This window comes from Megascapheus bottae, chromosome 4 (genome assembly GCF_031878675.1).
Source record: "Megascapheus bottae isolate mThoBot1 chromosome 4, mThoBot2.hap1, whole genome shotgun sequence".
Classification (NCBI taxonomy): Eukaryota; Metazoa; Chordata; class Mammalia; order Rodentia; family Geomyidae; genus Megascapheus; species Megascapheus bottae.
Genome location: NC_143512.1, coordinates 66,313,729 through 66,335,240, shown reverse-complemented (window position 1 = coordinate 66,335,240; position 21,512 = coordinate 66,313,729). Strand labels below are relative to the sequence as shown.

At 39.5% G+C, this 21,512-nt stretch overlaps 1 protein-coding gene across 2 annotated transcripts in view; it reads right to left on the bottom strand.

Moving 5' to 3' along the window:
- Positions 1 to 20,367, bottom strand: part of Slc45a2 (solute carrier family 45 member 2) — a 32,092-nt gene extending 11,725 nt beyond the window's left edge. The window contains exons 1-3 of one of the 2 annotated variants that reach the window (XM_090331173.1): positions 19,971 to 20,367; positions 17,292 to 17,468; positions 2,307 to 2,632 (exon numbers count right to left, since the gene is read on the bottom strand). In XM_090331173.1, the coding sequence (XP_090187299.1) occupies positions 2,307 to 2,632; positions 17,292 to 17,468; positions 19,971 to 20,352 (885 nt within the window). In that variant the 5' untranslated portion in view covers positions 20,353 to 20,367. The remainder of the gene's footprint in view (positions 1 to 2,306; positions 2,633 to 17,291; positions 17,469 to 19,970) is intronic. The other variant, XM_090331172.1, reaches the window with a different exon arrangement.
- Positions 20,368 to 21,512: the final 1,145 nt, after the last annotated feature.

Sequence of the window (21,512 nt, the reverse complement as noted above, 5' to 3'; positions counted from 1 at the left end):
AATATTCCTTAAAATACTACTAAATGGGGTTTTAAATGTTAGAAACTACTGAGCTAAGTACAATGTGGTATCCAGTAAAATAACATTAGTGAGGGAAAACACACTGATGAAATCTAAATAATTCTGCTGTCTGTTTAATACTATTGCACTAGTATTAATTTTCCAGTTTCGACAAATGTGTGTGGTTATGTAAGCTGTGAACAGCAGGAAATGCTGGTGAAGAACAGACAAGGACTCTGTTTAATATCTTTTTAACTTCAGAGTAAATCTAAAATTATTTTAAATTATATATTAAGAACCTAAAATAACACAATTGTAATGTGACAAATGGCAACCTGGTGGGAGGAGATAGGCATTCTTTTAGTCATTACAATGTCCTGGTGCCCAGAACATTGGGTCTGGATGCAGTCACTAGTATTAATTGACTGAAAAAATAAATGACCCAACATACAATGTGGCTTACTCTGATAATCATTATTCTCACAAACAAATTCCAGTAGAGGACATAGTTCATACCACAGTCTTTGCTGCATTCATCAACAAATACTAAATGGAACATTGGTTGCCAGCATGCTGAATGGAGGAAGACATCTAGAACAGGGAGGAGTCCAGACCCCATCTCTGCTAATTTTTCTTTTTTTTCACTCTTTAAAAAATTTTATACAAACACTACCTAGATGAACTGTCATGCCTGCTATCATAGCAACTGAGGAAACAGAAATCAAAAGGATCATACTTCAAGAGCAGTCTAGTAAAAAGTTTGTGAGACCTCAACCTTTCCAACAAATAAGCCAGGAGAGTGCATCAGTACGTGCCTGTCATCATGGTGCGGGGGGCGGGGATGGTTGGAGTGTGGCTCAGTGATAAAGGACCTGTATAGCAAGCACAAGGCCATGAGTCCAAACCGCATGCAAAGATGGAAGGAAGGAAGGAAGGAAGGAAGGCAGGAAGGAAGGAAGGAAGGAAGGAAGGAAGGAAGGAAGGAAGGAAGGCCAAACCAAACAATTCCTGAGGTCTTTCTTCCCCAGGACATCAAACTTACCTAAATTTTAATTTTTTTAATCAATGTTATTTTTAATTCTTTAAAAGAAATTTTAACTTTTAAAACAATTTTTAATTACTTAAAAGAAGTTTTAAGATAAAGCAACTTCTGTGACTATTATTTGTAAATCACTGGATTACATGTTCTCACCTCCAATGTTCTACTTAACTCAGAAATCTGCTACAAGGGATATAGCAACTATCTTCAATTTAAAGATGAAAAACTGAGCTCAGTGGGTTAATGGACCAAAGATCCCACAGATATGCTGATAAGGAGCTAGCAAGTTGCCAGAGATTAATATCCTTTCCTATAAGTAAAAGAAGTGTCAGTTGAGTGGATGACTTCCCATTCAGGGCAATATTCATTGTCTTACTTGCAGATTTGAGTTGCCATAAAAGTAAGTTCTGGCCAGTTGTCTAAGCAGGCAAGCAGAATTTATGTTTTCTACTTGAATTATATCCATAAGGGAATGTGGCATGCTCAGCAACAGAATAGAAGTTGAATATAGAATCATTCCATCGTCGCAACACCACTACCTGGATCTTTATAGAGGAGAAGTTACATCTTGTACAAACCATTACTGCTTGAGATAATCCACGCACTAATTCATTCAGGAAACATAATGGGCCTAATTCTCCCAAGATCCCTACTGTTTACTACTGTTGCCGACATTTTTTAGGAAACCCTAGAAACTTTGGTCACTACTAAACACACTGTCTTCTCCCAGGTTTTTTTTTTTAGCCAGTTTTCCTACAAACTTCCTCGCAACTTGTATCTCAAACTATCAATATCCTGAACTGATTATCTCAGAGCTTTCACACAAGCTCCTAATTGGCAAACCCAAAGATTGACCCAGTCCTCTGACCACTCCTGACTGAACTTTTTTGCAGACGCTCACTGTATATTCAAGGTCATCACCAACCAAGGATACTGCCATCTGGAGGCATGCATTTATAGATTACAATGCTAACTTAAACTATATTCTGGGCAGAGGATGCTTCCAGGCTTTTCTTATGGTCTAACCTTTCACAACTGGCATCCTATTTTGATGCTCTGAAATGAGTAAACAGAGGGCAATATACCTGAATTATTTTTTGAGATATAAAATTTTCATTTGAAGGGATAATAGCTATTGGATTTTGAAGATTCAACTAGACTTTACAAAACTCTTCACAAACAAGCAAATAGAAGTTTAAAAAAAAAGAGGAAGAGCAAAAGCAGGACTATGTTTCCCAAGTCAAGAAAAAAGAAAGTGCCTTTTTACCTGCTGGGTGGTTGTTTTGATTTTCTGTCTGCACATTAGCAGTTCTGGATTTACAGAATCATTTCTAACTTTCTCAATGGAGCCATACTTGTGCATCCCATCTGACGACAGTGGAGGATCTCCAGAGGATTGCTGTGGGACTATATCTTTTGCAACATCTCTAAGAGAGGCTTCGGGGATGCTGCATAGATGAATAATAAGGCTCAGAATGAGTACCAAGGCTGAGAAGAAGAACATGACCTGGAATTCTGTGCCCAGCAGTCTTCCCAGCTTCAGATGGGCCCAGTCTATGGCACCTAAAATGTAACCCAGGGCGCCTCCGAAACCTGGAAAGCAAAGAAGAGCTACATTAGCATATTTAGCAGACCTCCTTCCCTTTCTCTCATGTACATATCCTCCTGCTTCAGAAGAAAAGCATTCTGACGGCAACAGGGGCAGCTGGAGATGACTGGAGAGACAGTACAGTGAGAGGCTGAGATACCACCAGTCAGCCAGTATTCAGGTCCTGACTCTACTATTTCCTCATTATGACCCTGGAGTTCCTCAGCTGTAATGTGTGAACATGGTAAGCAATCTACTAGTAGGTTCATGATTTGATAACGGAGTGCTTGTCCTGAGGGCAGAGCCACAGGACATGCTTCGTCAGTTACCACTATCAAAATACTCTGGCATTTCCAAACTACACTATACAACTACTTTTTCACTTAAAATTTGACCTGAAAGAGTCCCAAAGAAAATTAATTTTAGGCCAGGCAGAGTGGCTCACATGTAATCCAAGCTACTAAGGAGACAAAGATCAGGAGAATCTCAGTTTGAGGCTAGTCAGGGCAAAAGAATGCCATGTCAACCAACAAGTCTGGTGTGGTGGCACAAGGCTGAGTCCAGCTACATCTGCAGCTATAGAAAGGAAGATTATATTCTGAAGCCAATCCTAGGCAAAATCATTAAACTTTACCTGAAAAAAGAACTAAAACCAAAAGGAGTGGTGATATGACTATGTGCCTAAGAACGTGAAGCCTTGAGTTAAACCTCCAGTACTGCTTGGCACCAGAGGCTCACGTCTGTAATCCTAGCTATTCAAGAGGCTGAGATCTGAAGATCGTGGTTCAAAGCCAGCCCAGGCAAGAGAGTCCATGAGATCCTTATCTCAGAAAAAGCAGGAAGTGGTGCTGTGCTCAAATGGTAGAGTACCAACCTTGAGCAAAAAAGGGACAGAACCAGGCCCTAAGTTCAAACTCTAGGACTGGCCAAAAAAAAATCTCAGTGCTAAAAGAAAGAGAAAAAAAGAAAAGGGAAGAAAAAAAGAGGGAGGTGGGGAAGGGAGAAGGAAGGAAGGGAGGGGAGGATGGAGGATAAAAGAGTAAGAAGGAAGGTTTGAGCTCTAACAAAAATACAATACTTAATTGTTATTTATGTATTATTAGGCTCCTTAAGGAGATACAAAGCAAGCGTGGAAAAAATCACCGCGATCTTTCCTGTGGTAGAAGCTCATGGTGGTACTTGTTTGCAACTATAGAAATAAATCCACACACCAAATCTGACACAGATCTGATCCCAAGAACACAAGCCGGACTGCAATTTCTATGAATCCTAATACTAAGAGTTATATAAAATACTGGGAGAATAAATGATTTTAGTCACTTTATATTCTGTTTAATTGCAACTAACACAGAGACTATGTACAGGTGTCCAATTAACTAATAAATGGATTTTTAGAATAAGGCATTATTATTTATACTGTCTTACGTGGTGAAGTGTTTTGAGGCAGGATTTTAAAAGGCTGTACAGCCAATAGAAGGCAATGTTCTCTGGCAGTCAGGCTTGTGTAATGTAGTTATGGATATGGGAATATACATAGTAGAAAAATTGTAGATACTGTGCATTGTTCAGGGTCTGATAGGACGGAGAGGTCCCTCTGAAAAACGCCGGCACATTTATAGGAACTGATAGGAGAAATCAGTCCTCCACTGTACAATGAAATAGCAATTTTACATGATAAATACAAATATGAGGATTCATTCTAGTCGATGTTGATTTGAACAACCCAGTCCTACAAAAAAAGGATTTGCCACTCTGGCTATATGACTGGTAATATTTAGTTAGTGGTAAATAGTTATAAAAGATTCAGCTTTGCAGATGGTAACCATAAATAAAACAGTGCCTCTCTTAACTGTTAACCCATGTTAACAGTGGGAAGAGCAGGTAAATAAATATCTATTTCACTAACTGGTAATAAATCATAGTCAGGAGTGTGAATTGAACACTCAAAGAATCCAGTGGAGTTTTATGGAGTGTTTAGCTGATGGTATCGAGATACTTCAGCTTATTAATTGTTAATCATAGAATTCCTTTTAATAGGCAATAAAGGCCATACAGTTAGAGGTACCAATGGGTCCAAAAGTTTCAGAGGAGAAGGGTGCTTGAAGATTAAGTCAAAAGGTTCCTCAGCTTCAGTGGTTCCATGATGGGGGATGACGGGGAAGAAGAGGGGATGCAGACTGTCCGATGTCAAATTCCATCTCCAAGCTTTCTTGCGGTGAGATCTTGGGTACCACTTCTCTGAGGCATAGGAGTTGAAGTTCTCTTAATCTGTTTTCTATAACAAATCCCTGAGGCTCTGTACATAAAAACTAATTCATATAGCTCATGATTCTGGTGGCTAGAAAGTTCAAATGGCATGCTATTTGTGTCTTGCGGTGGACCTGCTGGCTGTAGCTCACAACATGGCAGAGAAACAGGAAGTGATACAGGTACACAAAGAGGGGGTCAAGCTCACTTTAATGTGATCCCACTGAAGACCAAGCTTCTAGCGTATGAGCCTTTCAGACATATGCTCTCCTAACCACAGCAGTGATACATCTTTGTAAGAATTCAGTGAGGGTGTAAGTAAAGTACTGCCACAAATAATGGCAGAATTAGGACTCACTTCCTAGAAGAACTCTAATTGAGAATTCCCCAGAAATAGGAGACAACTGCTATCTAGAATTAGAATTTGAACCCATTAAAATTAGAATTAGTATATCACCTCGTGAACTGAGACCCGAGTTGACTTCTTGACTCTAGTATGGAAAAAGAAATGTATCTCAAACTTCAGAAGAGTAAAAATTGCGAATGCCTTTAATAATAATAATAATTGCAATACCATTCTTAAAAATGTCACCTTAAATCTTAATATTCACACAGTCTCATAGGCCATCTTGTTAAGACATGGGTTCTGATATTGTGAAGGTGCAGGATGGGGTTTGAGACACTGCTTGTTTCAAATTCCTCATGATACCAGTGCTACTCTTGGAGTAGCTGGAAGCCAGGGAGTTTCCAAAGGCCTGCTCCCCCACACCATGACATTTCTGGGGACAGGGACATTATTATCATGGGAAGGATGAGCAGTAACTTTCTACTAGAATGAAATGCAGCCCTATAAATCTCAAGGTTGATTTGCAGACATACATATGGTTTTACTAAGTCTTTGTAGCTTTGTGCAGAAGTTACTCCTGTGTTTTAATGACTTATATAAGATCAAATAGGTTTTATTTAGCCTCGTGTTTTATCTTTGTAAATCACATGCTTACATTTACACACACACACACACACACACACACACACACACACACACACACAAAGAACTCACCTCTATGTCTTCCTCCATTAGTTCCTTCACTAATCATTAGATAAAAATCTTAGCATACCATTTCTTCTCTTAGAGAGGGGGAAAAATAGACAAAATTGGTTTGTTTGTCCCAAAGCTATGGTGGAATGTAATTATAAGTTACTACAACAACGATATAATGAGATGTGTCTCAGTGGCATAGTGGTCTAAGAAGGAAATTCTTCTAATACAATATTAAAATCCCAGAGGCAACATTCAAGTCAGATTTATTGATACTTTCTTATAGGACCAGGGCCAGTAGAAGGCTGTAGGAAATCACTGACGTCTTTCCTCTTTGCTTCCTCTACTTAAAAAGATTTTTATCTTCCACGATAGTCTCCCCCACACAAAGCTTCCTCATCTTAGCTGTAACAAAAGCTAATAATTTTTATCATTTACTGCACAAACATCTGGATAGAAAACTGCATTTATTCTATTATCAAGATCAGATTCGTTTGGGGATCTGGGCAAGCCAAAACCAGTGTCCAGAGGGCATCTGCTCCCACATTAGATAACAGCTTTTCATAACAAGGGCCAATTGGTCCAGCTAGCTTTGCACACACCAAACCAGTGTGTGTCATCAAACTCAAGTCAGGGCCAATGTCACAAGAAAAAATTTTGGCATTAGCACACAGATGTCCTCTCTCATAACATACGGTACAAGTTTAACAACTGCTCATCCTGCAAAGCCAAATGTATTTAATCTGCAACAAAAACTACACTGGAAACTAAGAAATCCAGAAAACCAAGAGAACCCCCCACAAGTCTCTCTTTGTCTCTACCACAAGTCCATGTTGGCTTCCCTGTATAAAGTATGTAACTTACAAGCCCAATCCCCCAGTGGTGACACAACTCAAGAAAAGAAAGCTCTCAAGGGCTTGAAGTGTAACTTAAGTGGTAAAGCACCTGCCAAACAAGTGCAAGACTTGGAGTTCAAACTAAAAACGCAAAAACAAATCACAAAAGAGAATATTTGTCTGTCTATCTATCTATCTATCTATCTATCTATCTATCTATCTATCTATCTCCCTTAGCCATCCAGAAGCTGCAATTGTTAGTATTTGCTAGAGTCATGGTTCAAGTGGTTGGACATCTTCTTAAAAGTGAAAGGTCCTAAGTTCAAATTCCAGTACTGCCAAGGAAGCGGGGGAGGCAGTAGACAATTATTTTACTTCTAAAGGAGGACAGACTAAAGAGCCGCCTGTCTGTCTTTGGGGCTAATATGGGTCATTTTGACTCTTTTCTACTAGTAGAAGACAATAGCACTGAATGTGTCTGATGAGGTCTGGTAACTACCTATCTATTACAACCTGGACAATTAACCTAAATATCAGATTATCTATGTGATTTATTAGAAATTGGTGAAGCATCTACTTCAGCCAAAAACTGTGCTAGATGTTTGAGATACAGCAATGAACAGGACAGACAGATACCTGCCCTCCTGGAGACTGAGAATACAAGGAAAACCAATCCGAATGATACACATACTGTGGTCAAAGAGGGCAGCATACTAAAGCTAACCTGGCATTTTAAATTTACAAAGCAACTTTTAAAAGTTAGTGAGATCATATATTAAAATGTTTTCCTCTGCTTCTTCTTTCTACCTCAAAACCTAGTATTTCCTTCTCCCTTTGGATCCTTCCTTTCTTCCTTCCTTCCTTCCTTCCTTCCTCAAGGATGTGACTACAAAGAAAAGAGAAATAGGAATATTTTCCTTGTTTCTGAGTTTCTAAAGCCCTATAGCTCCAAAGACATTGACTGTAATTTCAGTAGAAGATGTACTCTCCAAACAAGATGGCCCCAAAATCACTACTACACTGTTGGTGGGAGTGCAAACTTGTTCAACCACTATGGAAAGCAGTATGGCAGTTCCTCAAAAGACTAAACATAGAGCTCCCCTGTGACCCAGCAATTCCACTACTTGGCATTTACCCAATAGTCCATAAACAAGGACATACTAAATCCACTAGCACCACGATGTTCATTGCAGCACTATTTACCATAGAAAATATATGGAACCCAGATGCCCTTCAGTTGATGAGTAGATCAACAAGATGTGGTATTTATGCACAATGGAATTCTATGCTTCTGTCATAAAGAATGACATTGCCCCACTTGTAAAGAAATGGAAAGACTTAGAAAAAATAATATTAAGTGAAGTAAGCCAGACTCAAAGGAACATAGGCTCAATGGTTTTCCTCATTTGTCATAATCAGTAGAAACCTTGGGCTCTCCTAGCAGAGATTTACAATAGAACAAAATGTAGATTCATAAGGCCATATAGTATGATGTTAAATGAAAGGACCTCCAGGATATAGAAACAAAAGCCATATAATGAGTGATTGTTGTCCTTAATGTACTATGTTATCTTTCATCTCTTTTGCTGTCTCATGGTTATCTCATATTGTTACAGTATTTCTCCTGGTTATCTGATATATTGTATATATGTGTATTTGGTTATTTGAAGTCGGTTGGGAAGGGAGGAAAATAAGATGAGAGGTGGGGGTTGGGGGAGGGAAATGGGGACCAAGACAAGAGAAAGGGTATCAATGTATGTGAAATAATGCACCTTCCATCTGGCGAATATAATGTAACCCTTCTATTAATTACAATAAAATATATGAAAAAAGACTGCCCACAAGAAACAGAACATCTATGATAAATGCACACATATTAATGGATCACTACAGCAGTGGTGGTTCTGCTCCTTGAGATACTTACCAAGGTTTAGAGGGGAGAAAACAGGGTGCAGATTCACCCCCAAGTAGCTATCATGTGGCCAGAGCATGGATTAGATTTCGAGTTTAGGAGTCACACCCAAGTCAGACACTTAAAACAATTCTTTCTACAGTGTCCTATCATCATCGATGCAATTCACTAGAAAAATGTGCAGAAGACCAATGTGAGAACTGTATCTTTCGAAACTACACGTGGACATGATAAACTAAACAGGACTCTACGAATTCCCACAGTGAGATCCAAGGAGGATATTCTTAGGAGAGGAGGGCAAGGATTCCATATCTATGTGCAAATGATTATACAAAATTATTCTTATTGAAATGAACTCTAAGAAGTAGAAGCCAGGGGTTGGCTTACTTTACTTTTTGCAGTTCTTTTTTTTTCTTTTCTTTTTCTCTTCTGTCACCATATTTGATTTCTGTACATCTTTTTTTCCTTTTTCTTTTTTTGGCCAGTCCTGGGCTTGGGCTCAGGGCTTGAGCACTGTCTTTTGACTTTCTCAAGGCTAGAGCTCTACCACTTGAGCCTCAGGACCACTTCCGGCTTTTTTCTATGTATGTGGTACCAAGGAATCGAACCTGGGTCTTCGTGCATGCTAGGCAAGCACTTTAACCAGTAGGCCAAACTCCTGGCCCCTGTACATCTTTTCTTGTACATAAGTTTATCTGATTTGGGGAGCGAGAGGGAAAGCACAGAAACAGAGGGATAAAGGATGAAGTCAGTCAGCAGTGATGCTCATTATGTGGGAAATGAACTATAAAACTTGCAGAAGGGAGGATCAAGAGCGAAAATAATGGGAGATGATGAGGGAAGGGGTGATACGGTTCAAAAGAAAGGCACTCAATACCTGACTTAAAGGCTACTTAGGTAACCCCTCTATACATCAAGCTTAAAAAGTCATACCATTCTTACTTAAATAAAAAAAAAATGTGCAGAGAGCATTTGAAATGTCCTTGCAAGAGATACCATATGCCCTGATTCCCTGAAAGTTTCTAATTTGTGCTAATGTGCCTAATGTAATAATAGTTCCCACAAAAGCAATCACCATAATTATACCATCATTTTTTTCCCCACAAAACCAGGTTTGTAAATGGAGTGTTAGTGATTATTGCTAATCCAGTTCAGATAAAGTTCTTGAAACTTCCCGTTTTCTGACATGAAGTCTGACTTTTGTTTCTCTTCTTGCTTAGAGATTAGAAATGGGTATAATTTCAAGTCACTGATTGATCTGCATCTGGGGTCATTTGTGGCTACCTGATGTTAATTCTTGTCAGTTCACTGAACTAATGCTTTCAGCTCTGGGTTGCAGCAGTAAGGTTAAGGAAGTACTTTACAAAATGCTTTAACTCCTCCCAGTGGTGATCAGGAAGCATGGAGCATATATGCTGGAGGTTAAAAAAGTTCAAACTAAAAAACCAGAGGCTGGGAGTTTGGCCTAGTGGTAGAGTGCTTGCTTAGCATGGGCAAAGATGGGATTCAACTCTTCGTTACCACATACACAGAAAAAGCTGGAAATGGTGCTGTGCCTCAAGTGGTAGGGCTCTAGCCTTGAGAGAGTCCAAGGGCAGTGTTCAGGCCCTGAGTTCAAGACCCAGAACTGGCAAAAAAAAAAAGAAAGAAAGAAAGAAAGAAAGAAAGAAAGAAAGAAAGAAAGAAAGAAAAGGAAAAGAAAAGAAAAAAACTACTCAGAACTAGAAATTACCAGCTAGGTAGGAAAGCCATTTGGAGCCATTACAAATCTCAGTTCTCCTCTCTTCTGTCCCAATTGCTGTGGTAACCCGCACTAAACTAGGTCTGTCCAGCACAGATGCATGTGGACCTCAGGCTGTTTGAGGGAATTGCCATAGAAAGGAGAACATTCAGCATACACATTCTGTACTTAGTGGAAATGATGGACTTATCTGATCTCCCTCATAGCCAGATGGAGAACTCTGAGACATGCTTCTATAATGCTCCTCTAGGGCTGTGGTAAGGTGGAGGGTGACCAAGTAAAGTGGAAATCAGCTTCAGGAAACCTGTCATTTTCTTCTTCTTGCATTCTGGAGTCACTTCACAAATAAATTGTACACAAGTCTTTTTCAGGGCTCTAGAGGAATCCAGAATAAAACTGAAGTTATATCTTTGGTTAGCTGGTTAGTTGGTATGTAGGTAAGTTGGTTGGTTGGGGTTTACCAATCAACTACCATAACAAGCTGTGTGACATAGCATTGGTCACTTTACCTATCAGTAACAAAGCTTGATCATTTGTAAAATAAGGATGTTGCAGAATATTAATTCTACGAATATTCAGGAAGTACCCTTCATATTCCAGCACTATTCATAGAACTAGTTACAGAATAATGAATAGGAAAAAAACAATTTCACAGCAAGTGCAGCATTTACAGATTGGTAGGAAAAAGATAAATAATAAGCAAATAACAAACAACTGAATATGTAATACAATGACAAGCAATGATGAGTGCACTTTTGAGGAGGAGTTCTGTGATCAGAGGTAATAAAAATGTAAGGAGTCAAATCAGGTTGACTGATATACAGAGAAAGGGCTTTCAAGTAGAGAAAAGAATGAGGGCGAGCCCCTGCCAAGGACATTATGTTAAGTCAAACAAGTGAAACATTATGTTAATCGAAACGAAAATGATAAATATTGTGTGATCTCACTCATTTGTGGAATAGAGTCTCCAAAATGTTATATGGCAAGAAAACAGAGAAGCCACACTTTGAGAGGTCAGTCGGGAGTCTTTATTAGAAGGCTAGTGACCACAGGAAGACTTTTGTCACAAAGGCCTGCAGTTCCATGAATCCATTTAATACTACCAAAAAACTCTGCCATGAGAGCAGGAGAGGACAGAAAGTGCAGAAAAACAGTATTGACAAATCGGATCAGCTTCGATGGAGAGCTGAAGTGGGATGATGCCATGTTGACTGGAGGAGAACCAGGAGCCAGGACCCGAGCAGACAGGAGACACGCGGCATGGTATACCCACACCTGAGCGGTCCAGGCCTAAGTAGTGTCTTGAAGACAAGATGGTGTCATTTGAACCCCTGTCATCCACCAGGTGGCCAAGATGGCACCAGTTACACTCGCATCCCGACTTCATTAAGTAGTCACTAAAGGCTAGGCAGGATAAGGGGTGAGAGAAGAGTTAGCAAGAGTCAAACTGTAGTTAGATAAGAGGAATTCGTCTTACAGTACAGGCAAGTAATAGTATTCGATAAAAATGTATTATATATTTCATAATAACTATAGAGTTAAATGATTCTCAGCACATAGAAATAATGAATTAAAAAGGTGAAAATGTTTTGATCACTACATGTTGTTAATTCTCCTGATTTAACTACCACATATATTGAATATACAGCCATACCAATGACATTGTTTGTACAAATATTGTAAGTCAATTTTCAAACTAAAACTGAAGGGGAATTGTTCTTTCCTCACTGCCTTTAAGGTTCTTTAGGGGCTGGGTTAACAACATTTAACTGGAAAGGAGATGTAAGCTAGGAAACACTAGCTATGTTGTCCTAAGTCATTCTCATCACTCACAAGCTGAAATTCCGGTGTCTTTGGGTTTTCCCCTAGCTACATCCTTTTTGAGCCGCATGGATGAAGAGATGTGAAAATTTTCCACAGGCAGAAACTTCAAAGAGAATCTAGTTGATGAAACAAAACTACTCATCAAAAATTATTCATGAATGAGAAGGAGATAAAACAGCCTCAGTCATGAAAGGTGGTTCTTTTCTACCATGCAAAAAGTTAGGTCAAAAGGTTCAATGTCTCTGCTTTTTATGTGAAACTCGTTTTCCTAGTCTTCAGTTTGTTTGCCAATAAGAACATTTTTTTAACATGGTAGTATTTTTGTGCATACTTTGAAGTATTAAAAAAAACAGAAAAGTTCAAAAAAGGTTGAGCCTAGCAAGTTTCTCATTCTTCCCCAAACACACAGGGGACAAGTCTGTCATTGAGCCATTCATTATAAATATGACTATTTTCGGCCTGAAGGTGATGGAGGAAGTCAATTGAAATATTTGGTATTTTGATGTTTCCTTGCTCTGGGTTTGTTATCTTTTTCCAGGTCATCGATAATCACCATCATGTAGAGTCATAGCCTATCGGGAAACAGTTTGAAAACTGCTGCTTTGTCTGAAGTAAACCAGTAGAGCCAGGGATTTCCCATGTTCCCTTGCTCAGAACAGCAAGGTTTGGGGGCCAATTTGGAAGGAATATGCTTGGTTAGAAGCTTCTGCCACAAAGGAGGAATTGCCTACCAATGAGCATGTATTTGGACACACTGATTGGTTTCAAGGCCTTAGATGATTCCTAAAGCAAAGGACAATGGTGTGAGAAAACATGGACATATTCACCAAACCCAACCTGGCTGCCAAGAATGGAGAGATGTCAGTTAATTTTAAACAGAAACTGGAAGAATGAACTATCTCCCAGGACCCAGCCACATCTTTTCTAAAGGAATGAATACTATCCAAATATTCTGAAAAATATTTTAGCAATGAACCCTTTGACACTTTTAGAAATATTGGATTAGAACTATGGCTTTGCCACAAATAAAAAGAATTTCAATTTTACTGGGATGATCAGATTCCTTGGGTGAATGCTACTTGCTTTAGATGAAAATCAAAATGGGCCCCGACACTGAATACACCCTTGTCAGAAAAATACTTGCTTCATGACTCGTTGTCATCAGTTTGCCAAGTCCATGTACACTAAAAGATTTTGGCAAGCAAAACAGAAGGATAACATAGAGCACTGTCTGCTAGTGTTTCACTACACTTTTCTTTTTTGTGGGCCATGGGGCTTGAACTGTGGACCTGGGAGCTGTCTCTGAGTTCTTCAGCTCAAGGATACACCCTACCCCCTGAGCCACAGCCCCACTGCCTGTTTTCTAGAGATTAATTGAAGATAAGAGCCTCAAGGACTTCAGTGCCCGGGCTGGCTTAGAACCAATATCCTCAGCTCTCAGCCTCCCGAGTAGCTAGAATTACAGGCGTGAGCCACTGCGCCCAATCCCTACCCGTTTTAATGTAGTCTTCCATTCACAGAAAGAATGCCTCAATGAGTTCCAGACCTTTAACTTATCTAGAATGCAGCTATTGACATTTTGAGAAATAATAGAGAGGGCAGAGGATGAAACAAGAAAAATAAGACTAGCATGAAACATCTTAAACAGCAGGGTGATCTTCACAGCTGTCCCTGCGCCGAGCTCATTTCTGGGAGTAAATACTAAAGAAATGAATCTGCATCTATAAGTTTATATGGGTTTATGTACAAAAAGCTCAGCATGCTGCATTTTGAGTCATGTGGTAGATGTTTATGAATAGTGTAATATTACAGTATTTGTAGACATGATATATAAGGAATAGTTAGTTATGGTTAAATAAGACCACAAAGTAGAGATTGATGTTTTTACAAGAAGAGACATGGGGGAGTGATGTATGCACATGCAAAGAGGAAAAGCCACACAGAGACAATAAATGAGTTAGTAGTAAAGGAATTAGGAGATTTAATGTTTGAGAATGATAGCTTGGATATTGATTTTAAAACTAAGCACATCCTGGCCTGCTGACATGAATGCAATAATCTGTGAGAAACAGCATAAGACACTGTTTATCTGAAGCCTTCAACGACTATAAGAAAATGAAAATCTGACCACCCAAAGCTAAGAACTCCGCCAAAATAATGACACACAGATCAGTCTCTGGAAGTTAATAGCATGTAACACAGTTTTTCAAGACTGACCATGCCTTCAGAAGCAAATAAAAATGTGAGGTGTTAGGATCTCAGAGCAGAATTCTTTCTGGGGTCTAACCACTCTCCTATCTAAGGGTATACTTTAACCTTGTTTTTGGCATTTTAAAACATACTCCTGCTTGAGCCTACTCTGTGTCTGTCATTGAATTCTTTCTCTGATGAGAGTAAAAACTTTCAGAACCCCAACTTAGTGATCCAAATCTGGTAACAAGGGCACAGCCAAAATGCAGCTGACCTCATAGCAGGATGCTTCACCAGAAAATAACTCTGCCAACAACTTGATGTTGAAATTTTCCATCTTCTGGAATAGCAGTCGTTTAACATAGCAGCCAAGAGTGACTTTACAGACCCTAGAGGCTACAAATTCAGGATATAAGTGTGGTCCACTGAAGCCTAACTCTTCCTGCTTGTCATCTATCTCTCAGACACCTTTACATCCACTCTTTCATTTAGCTTTTGTGCTTTGATGATTTTGTGGATTAAGCCCAAGGCTAAATTAGATAAAAGTCTCCCATGACTCAATTAATCTGAGCAACTTAGAAGATGAGAGTTAGAGACCTTCTCCCTAGAAAACTGGTGAAAATCTCAGCGCAACTTTGATCTTCACAGGAAGAAAAGTGGAGGAATGAGCAGACCAGAACCTGGGGAAGAAAGAATAGGCTCATTTTGAATAAGAGCAAGAATGAGTCAGATAATTTCCTTCTTGAAGAAGAGAATGCAATGGTAATAGACTGTGGAACCTTTGACTCCTATCTAGAAAAAGGTTTTCTTTCCTTTTCCTCTTCTTTTTTAAATCCAGTAGCCATAAAGGGATGTTGGCCAATAAGCAAATGAGTGCTTTGGTTAACTCAGAAACTATCAATGGCTCCTTGAATGTAGAAAATTATAATAAAAAACCAGGTAAGAAAGAAGTACACAAGTTAGATGAGATAAAATCAGAGTGTGAACTAAAGTAATATCAAAATTGCATGTGCTTGCTGACACCACATCATAGGCTGATGCAATGTCCAAGTGACTACATTGTCGTAACCCCTGCCATGTGTAAACCTTGATAAAATTTCTGAAATACAGAGGCTGATAATGGTAGTATCAGAGGCAACAAAACAGAGTTTATTTGGCCTAGATTAACACATCTATAAGCTGGAAAAATGAGAGGCCACATGTTCCAATTTTTAAAGCAATAAACCTTCAGTCCATTAGGCTCAAAAGCCAAAATGTTTCCCATGTCTCTGTTGCAGTTAACTTTAGTAAATATGATAAATCAGATGGAACTACACAATTCAAATTAGGAAGGTCCCAGATTCTATTCTAGCTATTGGTCATAAGTAATGTATGTAAATACTTCAATCTTTTCTGTCTCAAATCAACAGGCTGAAATCACAAACATTCCAGGAAAAAATATGCTGAGTTCTATAGTTCTGATATTTCTTTGAGGATCAATTTCAATCCTGAAATGGAATGCTCGGCATCTCACTAAATTTCGAAACATTTAACAATTGATTCTGACAAGCCAGCATATGCCACTTCTAATACCCCTATTTCTGAGTTCTAATACCTCTGTTTCTGAGGCTCCATATTTGAAAATGGAAATTCTGTCTCCTCTATAGATCTGGATTGAGATCAGTGAAAATACTTAATATGGGATTATTAGTAGATAGAAACCATGAGATAAATATTTGTTCAATAATATTTACTAAGTACCTATTAAGTAGCTGACCCTGTTCCAAGAACTGAAGATTTGGCAGAGAACCAAGCAATGAGTCTACTAACCTGGAGAAAATAAACAACAAAAATAGATAAATGACAGATGGTAGACACACTAATAGATGCATGATAGATAAATAAGACATAGATAGATGGATAAAGGAGAGGCAATGATATTGATGCTGATTACAATGAAGACATATAGACAGTTTTAGTTAAAAGTGGTAGGCACTGGAAGGAAAAATCAAACAAGGTAAGAGGAGAAAGAGGAGCAGTCATGCCATGTGAGCTATGGTAGTTATGGTAGCCTGGGATAACTTTACTGCGGAGAACCTGAGTGGAATGGAGGATTAAGCCAGGGAATTACCAGAGGAAAAATGTCCCAGAAGGAGGAGAGATCAGAGTGGAGGAGACACAGGTGTGGAATACTTCAAGGACTGAAGCACACAAAGAAGACACAGGGGAGTGGAGAAACAGGCAGAAAATTCAGTGAGAATGCAATCCCAGGTAAGTAAGAGAATAGAGTTGTGAGTAGCAGGAACAAACTTGAGACAGGGAAATTATCTCAATGCCTCGCTATGCTTTAAAAGGGCCCAAATCCTGCCATCAACCTCTAAAACTTGCTTGGTTTGTACTATTTTAGTTTTTTAGTTTGGTTCTTAAGACCCAATAGTACTTTATAATATTTAATAAGTTAACTAAATCAAAAACAAATTTCTGGGCTCCTCTCCCATTTTGGACCCACTGAATCAGCATAACTAGAGGGAAAGCTCAGGAACCTGGATTCATAGCAAACTCCCAAGTAAGGATGCTGGAACATTACTGATGTCTGCAAGATCCACTAAGTTCAAACCAAAGTGCAGAGGCTTCTTTTCATTTTATCTTTAATGACTCCACAAAGAGTTCTAAGAAATCTCTTGTGTAAACTTCCTTTTCAAAAACTCTGCAGCCCCAGTCACAAGCTGACTTTGTTTAGAGAAAGGCCCTGAGTCACACAGCCCTCACAGACCTCATGACGGGAGCATCCCATCAACTAATGCATTCATTCAAAGTTCATGTGCCGAGACACTGGATGGCTTCCATGAAGTATCTCCTTATCTAGAGAAATGGAAAGGTTTTGAATATTCCCTACCTGTAAAAAGGGCATGGTAGTGGAGGCCCCTCTCCTTGTCCTTATGGGAGCAGACATCAAATAAGTAGGCTTTGATGGGCCCATCAATGAAGTCAGCAGCAAAATCAAAGAGAACCACACCTATCATGGTGACACTTATGGCCCACACCAGCTTCTTCCTTGGGTGAACAATCAACGCTAAAAGAGAAAAACATTGGTCTCCTAAATCCTCTTTAGAATGATGCAATTTTTTTCCATTTCATCCTAATTTTCTCTAACCAAAACATCTCCCACTGTTTTCATTTTGCCTTGAATATTTGTACATGGCTTTGGGGAGGAGGTCAGGGGAGGGAAAGTGGGAGAAAAACATGGGAAGGGGTATCAGTGTACAAGAAGTAATGTACCTACTACCTGACGAATGTAACTGTAACCCTTCTATACATCACCCTGGCAATAAAATTAATTATTAATCAATTAATTACTTTTAAAAATAAAAATGGCTTGTTTTATCAGGTTCTAAGACTATGCCACTATAGAAAGAAAGTCAATGGTTATCTCTTGTAATGATAAAAAAAACCCCACTGGATTCTATACTTCTAAGTGAAATGTCTGAGATGTGAGTTATAGCTTTTAAATAAAGATGCATGTGTAATTCTTGTTAACAGTTTCAACAATACAGAAAAAGCTGAAGAAAACACTTCAAGTCACATCCCAGTGATGCTTATCCTCTGAGACATTGCTTTATGTACTTTGTTTTAGACTCATTTTTTACTTTATTTTCTTCTTTGTATCTCTCTATATTTAGAAAGAAACTAGTGCATACTACTTTTTAAGTTAGGAAAGAAGAAAATATTTCAATCTGCTCTCTCCACTCATATTAACATAAGTTCCAGAAGACAATTCATTACCTGCAATTCTGCAAAACAGGAGAGGTTTTTCACTAACCATTCTCTATAATTCCAGGCTTCTGTAAACTATTCCTTCTCTAAACAGTTCTAAATAAATGGACATATATAGCTATTTACTGCATTTTCTAACTGCAAATTTAATACTATTGCTTCTGCTTAAGCTCTATTTAAGTGTTCTCTGCTTTGCATAAGATAAATGCGAGTACTTATGGTCAGATATTATGCACTTCAGGATGTACAGCTCCAGCTCTACAGCAGCGCTCACCTCACATGCAGTGCTTCTCAAACTCTACCACATTTAACCATCTTGTTAAAACACATCAATGGTCTCATTTCCTAAGAGTCTAATTTGGTAAGTTAGAGGGGCCTGACGATTTGCATTTCTAACAGACCCTAATGATGTTGATGCTACAGGTAAGGGGGCCACAATTGGAAAAACCCTGGCAAATGAGATCACATAGTGATCCGCAATCAGCTTTCCCCATGTGTTTACATTTCAGTTAAGGATGGGATATCTTGTAGGGTTTTTTTTTCTTTTTTCCTTTTTTTTATAATTCATTTGGTTTATAGTTATTATAGAGGGAGTGTACAGAGGGGTTCCAGTTATATGAGTCTGTAATCAGTGCATTTCCTTTGGTGCAGTATCTTCTGTTCCCTCACTCTTTCCCAGGCCCTCCCTCCTGTCCCCATCCACCATGTGTATGGTTCACTTTCCTCAGTGTCTAGTGAGCTCCACTGAGGCACTTTTTCACCCTTTTTCCCTTGAGTTCTGTACCTTTCCCCTACCCTCCCAAAGATATACTCGTGAATATACCATACATCAAGAAAAGAACAAATCAAAAAACATAAAAAAATTAAACTATATATATATATTAAAAATATATCTATTGCTTCCACATCTTGGAGCTCTTTTTTATATATGTATATAATTTTATACAAAGAGGCACATAGGCATTGCACCTTTGTGTTTCTCTCTTGAGTATCCTCTTTTGATCTCCCTGTATGTGACTATGTAGAGTCCTCACAGTTTTTGATAGCTAAATAATATTCATTCTGTGAATTTGCTGCCATTCATGTACGTAGGTTTTTGTTACCTTCTCAGAAGTTATTTTTTAACCCAAGGATAGTATGTAATATATGCACACATTTTTTAAAGTTCCAGTATAAAAATCATTGAAAAACAAACCTACCCTTCCTTTCTAACCTCCAGTCAGAAGGAAATAACACTTACCAGCTTTTTATTAATTCTTCCAGAAACATCATATTTATGCATTTATCTCTTAACCATATATAAATAGTTCCTCCTTATTCTGCTTCGTAATTATCCATTCTGCTGACTCAAGAGTTCATGGCCTAAAAATATATGCCTTTCTAAACATCAACACATTTTTTTTTCCCGATATACCACCACCATTAATCATTGGCAGCTGATTAATGGCTAGCAAAAGTGCTTTGCCATTCCGTTTATCATCATTCAGAATTTGCAATGCAAAAATATGCCCTTTAACTCACAGGCTGATGCCCTGTCCTCACTGAGAGGCAGAATTAAGCCTTATTTGCCTGGGAGAGGTGATTTTAAGTGCGTGGCACGGATAGAGCCATGTGGTAGCTGGACAATTCAACAGAACGTGCTGCCGGGGTGTAAGGGCTCAAAACCTTCCACTGATACCCAAAGGAAACTTCAGTTTCATAAGGCAGATCAACATTCACAGCCCCCAGTGTGGCGTCCATCCGAAGCTGGAGACCCGTTGTTCCAGCCGAGTCTGGTCCCCTTCTGCTGCAGGAGGCTTACCTGAGACCACGGCGTCCCCGTTGAGGTAGAGGGTCAGGCCCAGGAGCATGAGCAGGCCCAGCGCGAGGATGTAAGGCCTCCGGCGGCCCCAGCTGGACCGGCAGTGGTCGCTGGCCGAGCCCACCACGGGCTGCAGCAGGAAACCCAGCACCGGGCTGAGGAGCCACACCGTGCTGTACAGGCTCTTGGGAAGGCCCACGCTCAGCAGGACCGGGGTCACATAAGCTGCCTCCACGGCGTAGCAGAACTCGCGGCCAAACATGGCCATGCTGTGCATGATGAGTCTCCCCGTGGGTCTCCTGGGTGGCTCCCCAGAGCCAGCAGGGCAGCTGTCAGCCAGGGACTGGTATGTGTGAGTGCCACTCTGCCCAGGCCCACCCATAGCCTCTCAGTCAAGTAAGTGCCTTCCTGCTTGGTCCTCCGGGTTCGAGCTTCAGGCGAGCTCTGCCATGGAGCCTGGCTGAGCAACCAGCAGAGGTGGGCAGGCTGGGGGAGGGGCTGGAATTCTTTCATGCCTCCAAGATCACAAGTTATGATGAGAGGGAAAGGGGGCCGGGGGAGGGGAGTTGGCACTGGGCAGCATGACAGAGATTAGCTGCTGTGAGCCTCTGGCTCTTTCCAGTGGTTCTGCCTTACTCTTTCTCCTCTGTCTGTCTCTCTTTCTCCCTTCTTCCGGTTCCCCCTCTCTGTATGACCCATGATCACACACACATAGCTCTGAAATGAATAAAAAGCCTTATTGCACTTGGAGTCAATGAATTCTTTTACAAACTTTAATAAAAAAAAAAAGATACCGATATTTTCTTCTCCTGACAAGTTTTCTATGCATACAGCTCTGAAGCCAAAGAACTAGATTTAAAATGGAAGGTGTTATCCTTCCTAAATGATCTGTGGGTCACATAGTACTTTGCCATTTCCCATTTTCCCTAATTGCACTTAATGAATTTTCTAATTAAGACAGTTCTGTTTGGTCAGCTTTGCTAATTAGCCTTTGACTTCCTTAAAAGTAAAGATCAGGTCTATTATTTTTACTATGGTATCCCTAGAATAATATATGGCTCCTTGTAGGTCTTCAATATTTACTAAAGGAATTATTGGATGAATAAATACAATACCATCAACTACCTAGTTTGTTCAGATATATTCTCTCCTGTGCTTTTAATCTTATGAAACTACATTTCTCAGGCTTCCTTGCCCTCTGACTTCCAGGCAGAATTAACTAGGGGAGTAAGAGGGGAATAGTGAGCAGAAGGAAGAATCAGGTGTCCTCAGCATGAAGTAACTTTTGGCAGTGGCTATGCCTCCTAGATCAGTTCCTCCACCAGCAGGCAACCTTGGCTTCAGGGTCCCAGTAACACTACCTTAGTTCTTGTAGCCATTGGAGTATTCTTTGCTTCTGTGTCTCCTCTGGACTATTTCTGCTCCTTTTACCGGTATAATTCTTTATAGTTCCCTCTGTTTTAAAGGCTTCGAGTCATATATTCCTAGGACTTTGAGCTATGTAGAAAGTTTTAACAAGAGAAATATGGTCTTATAGAAAAG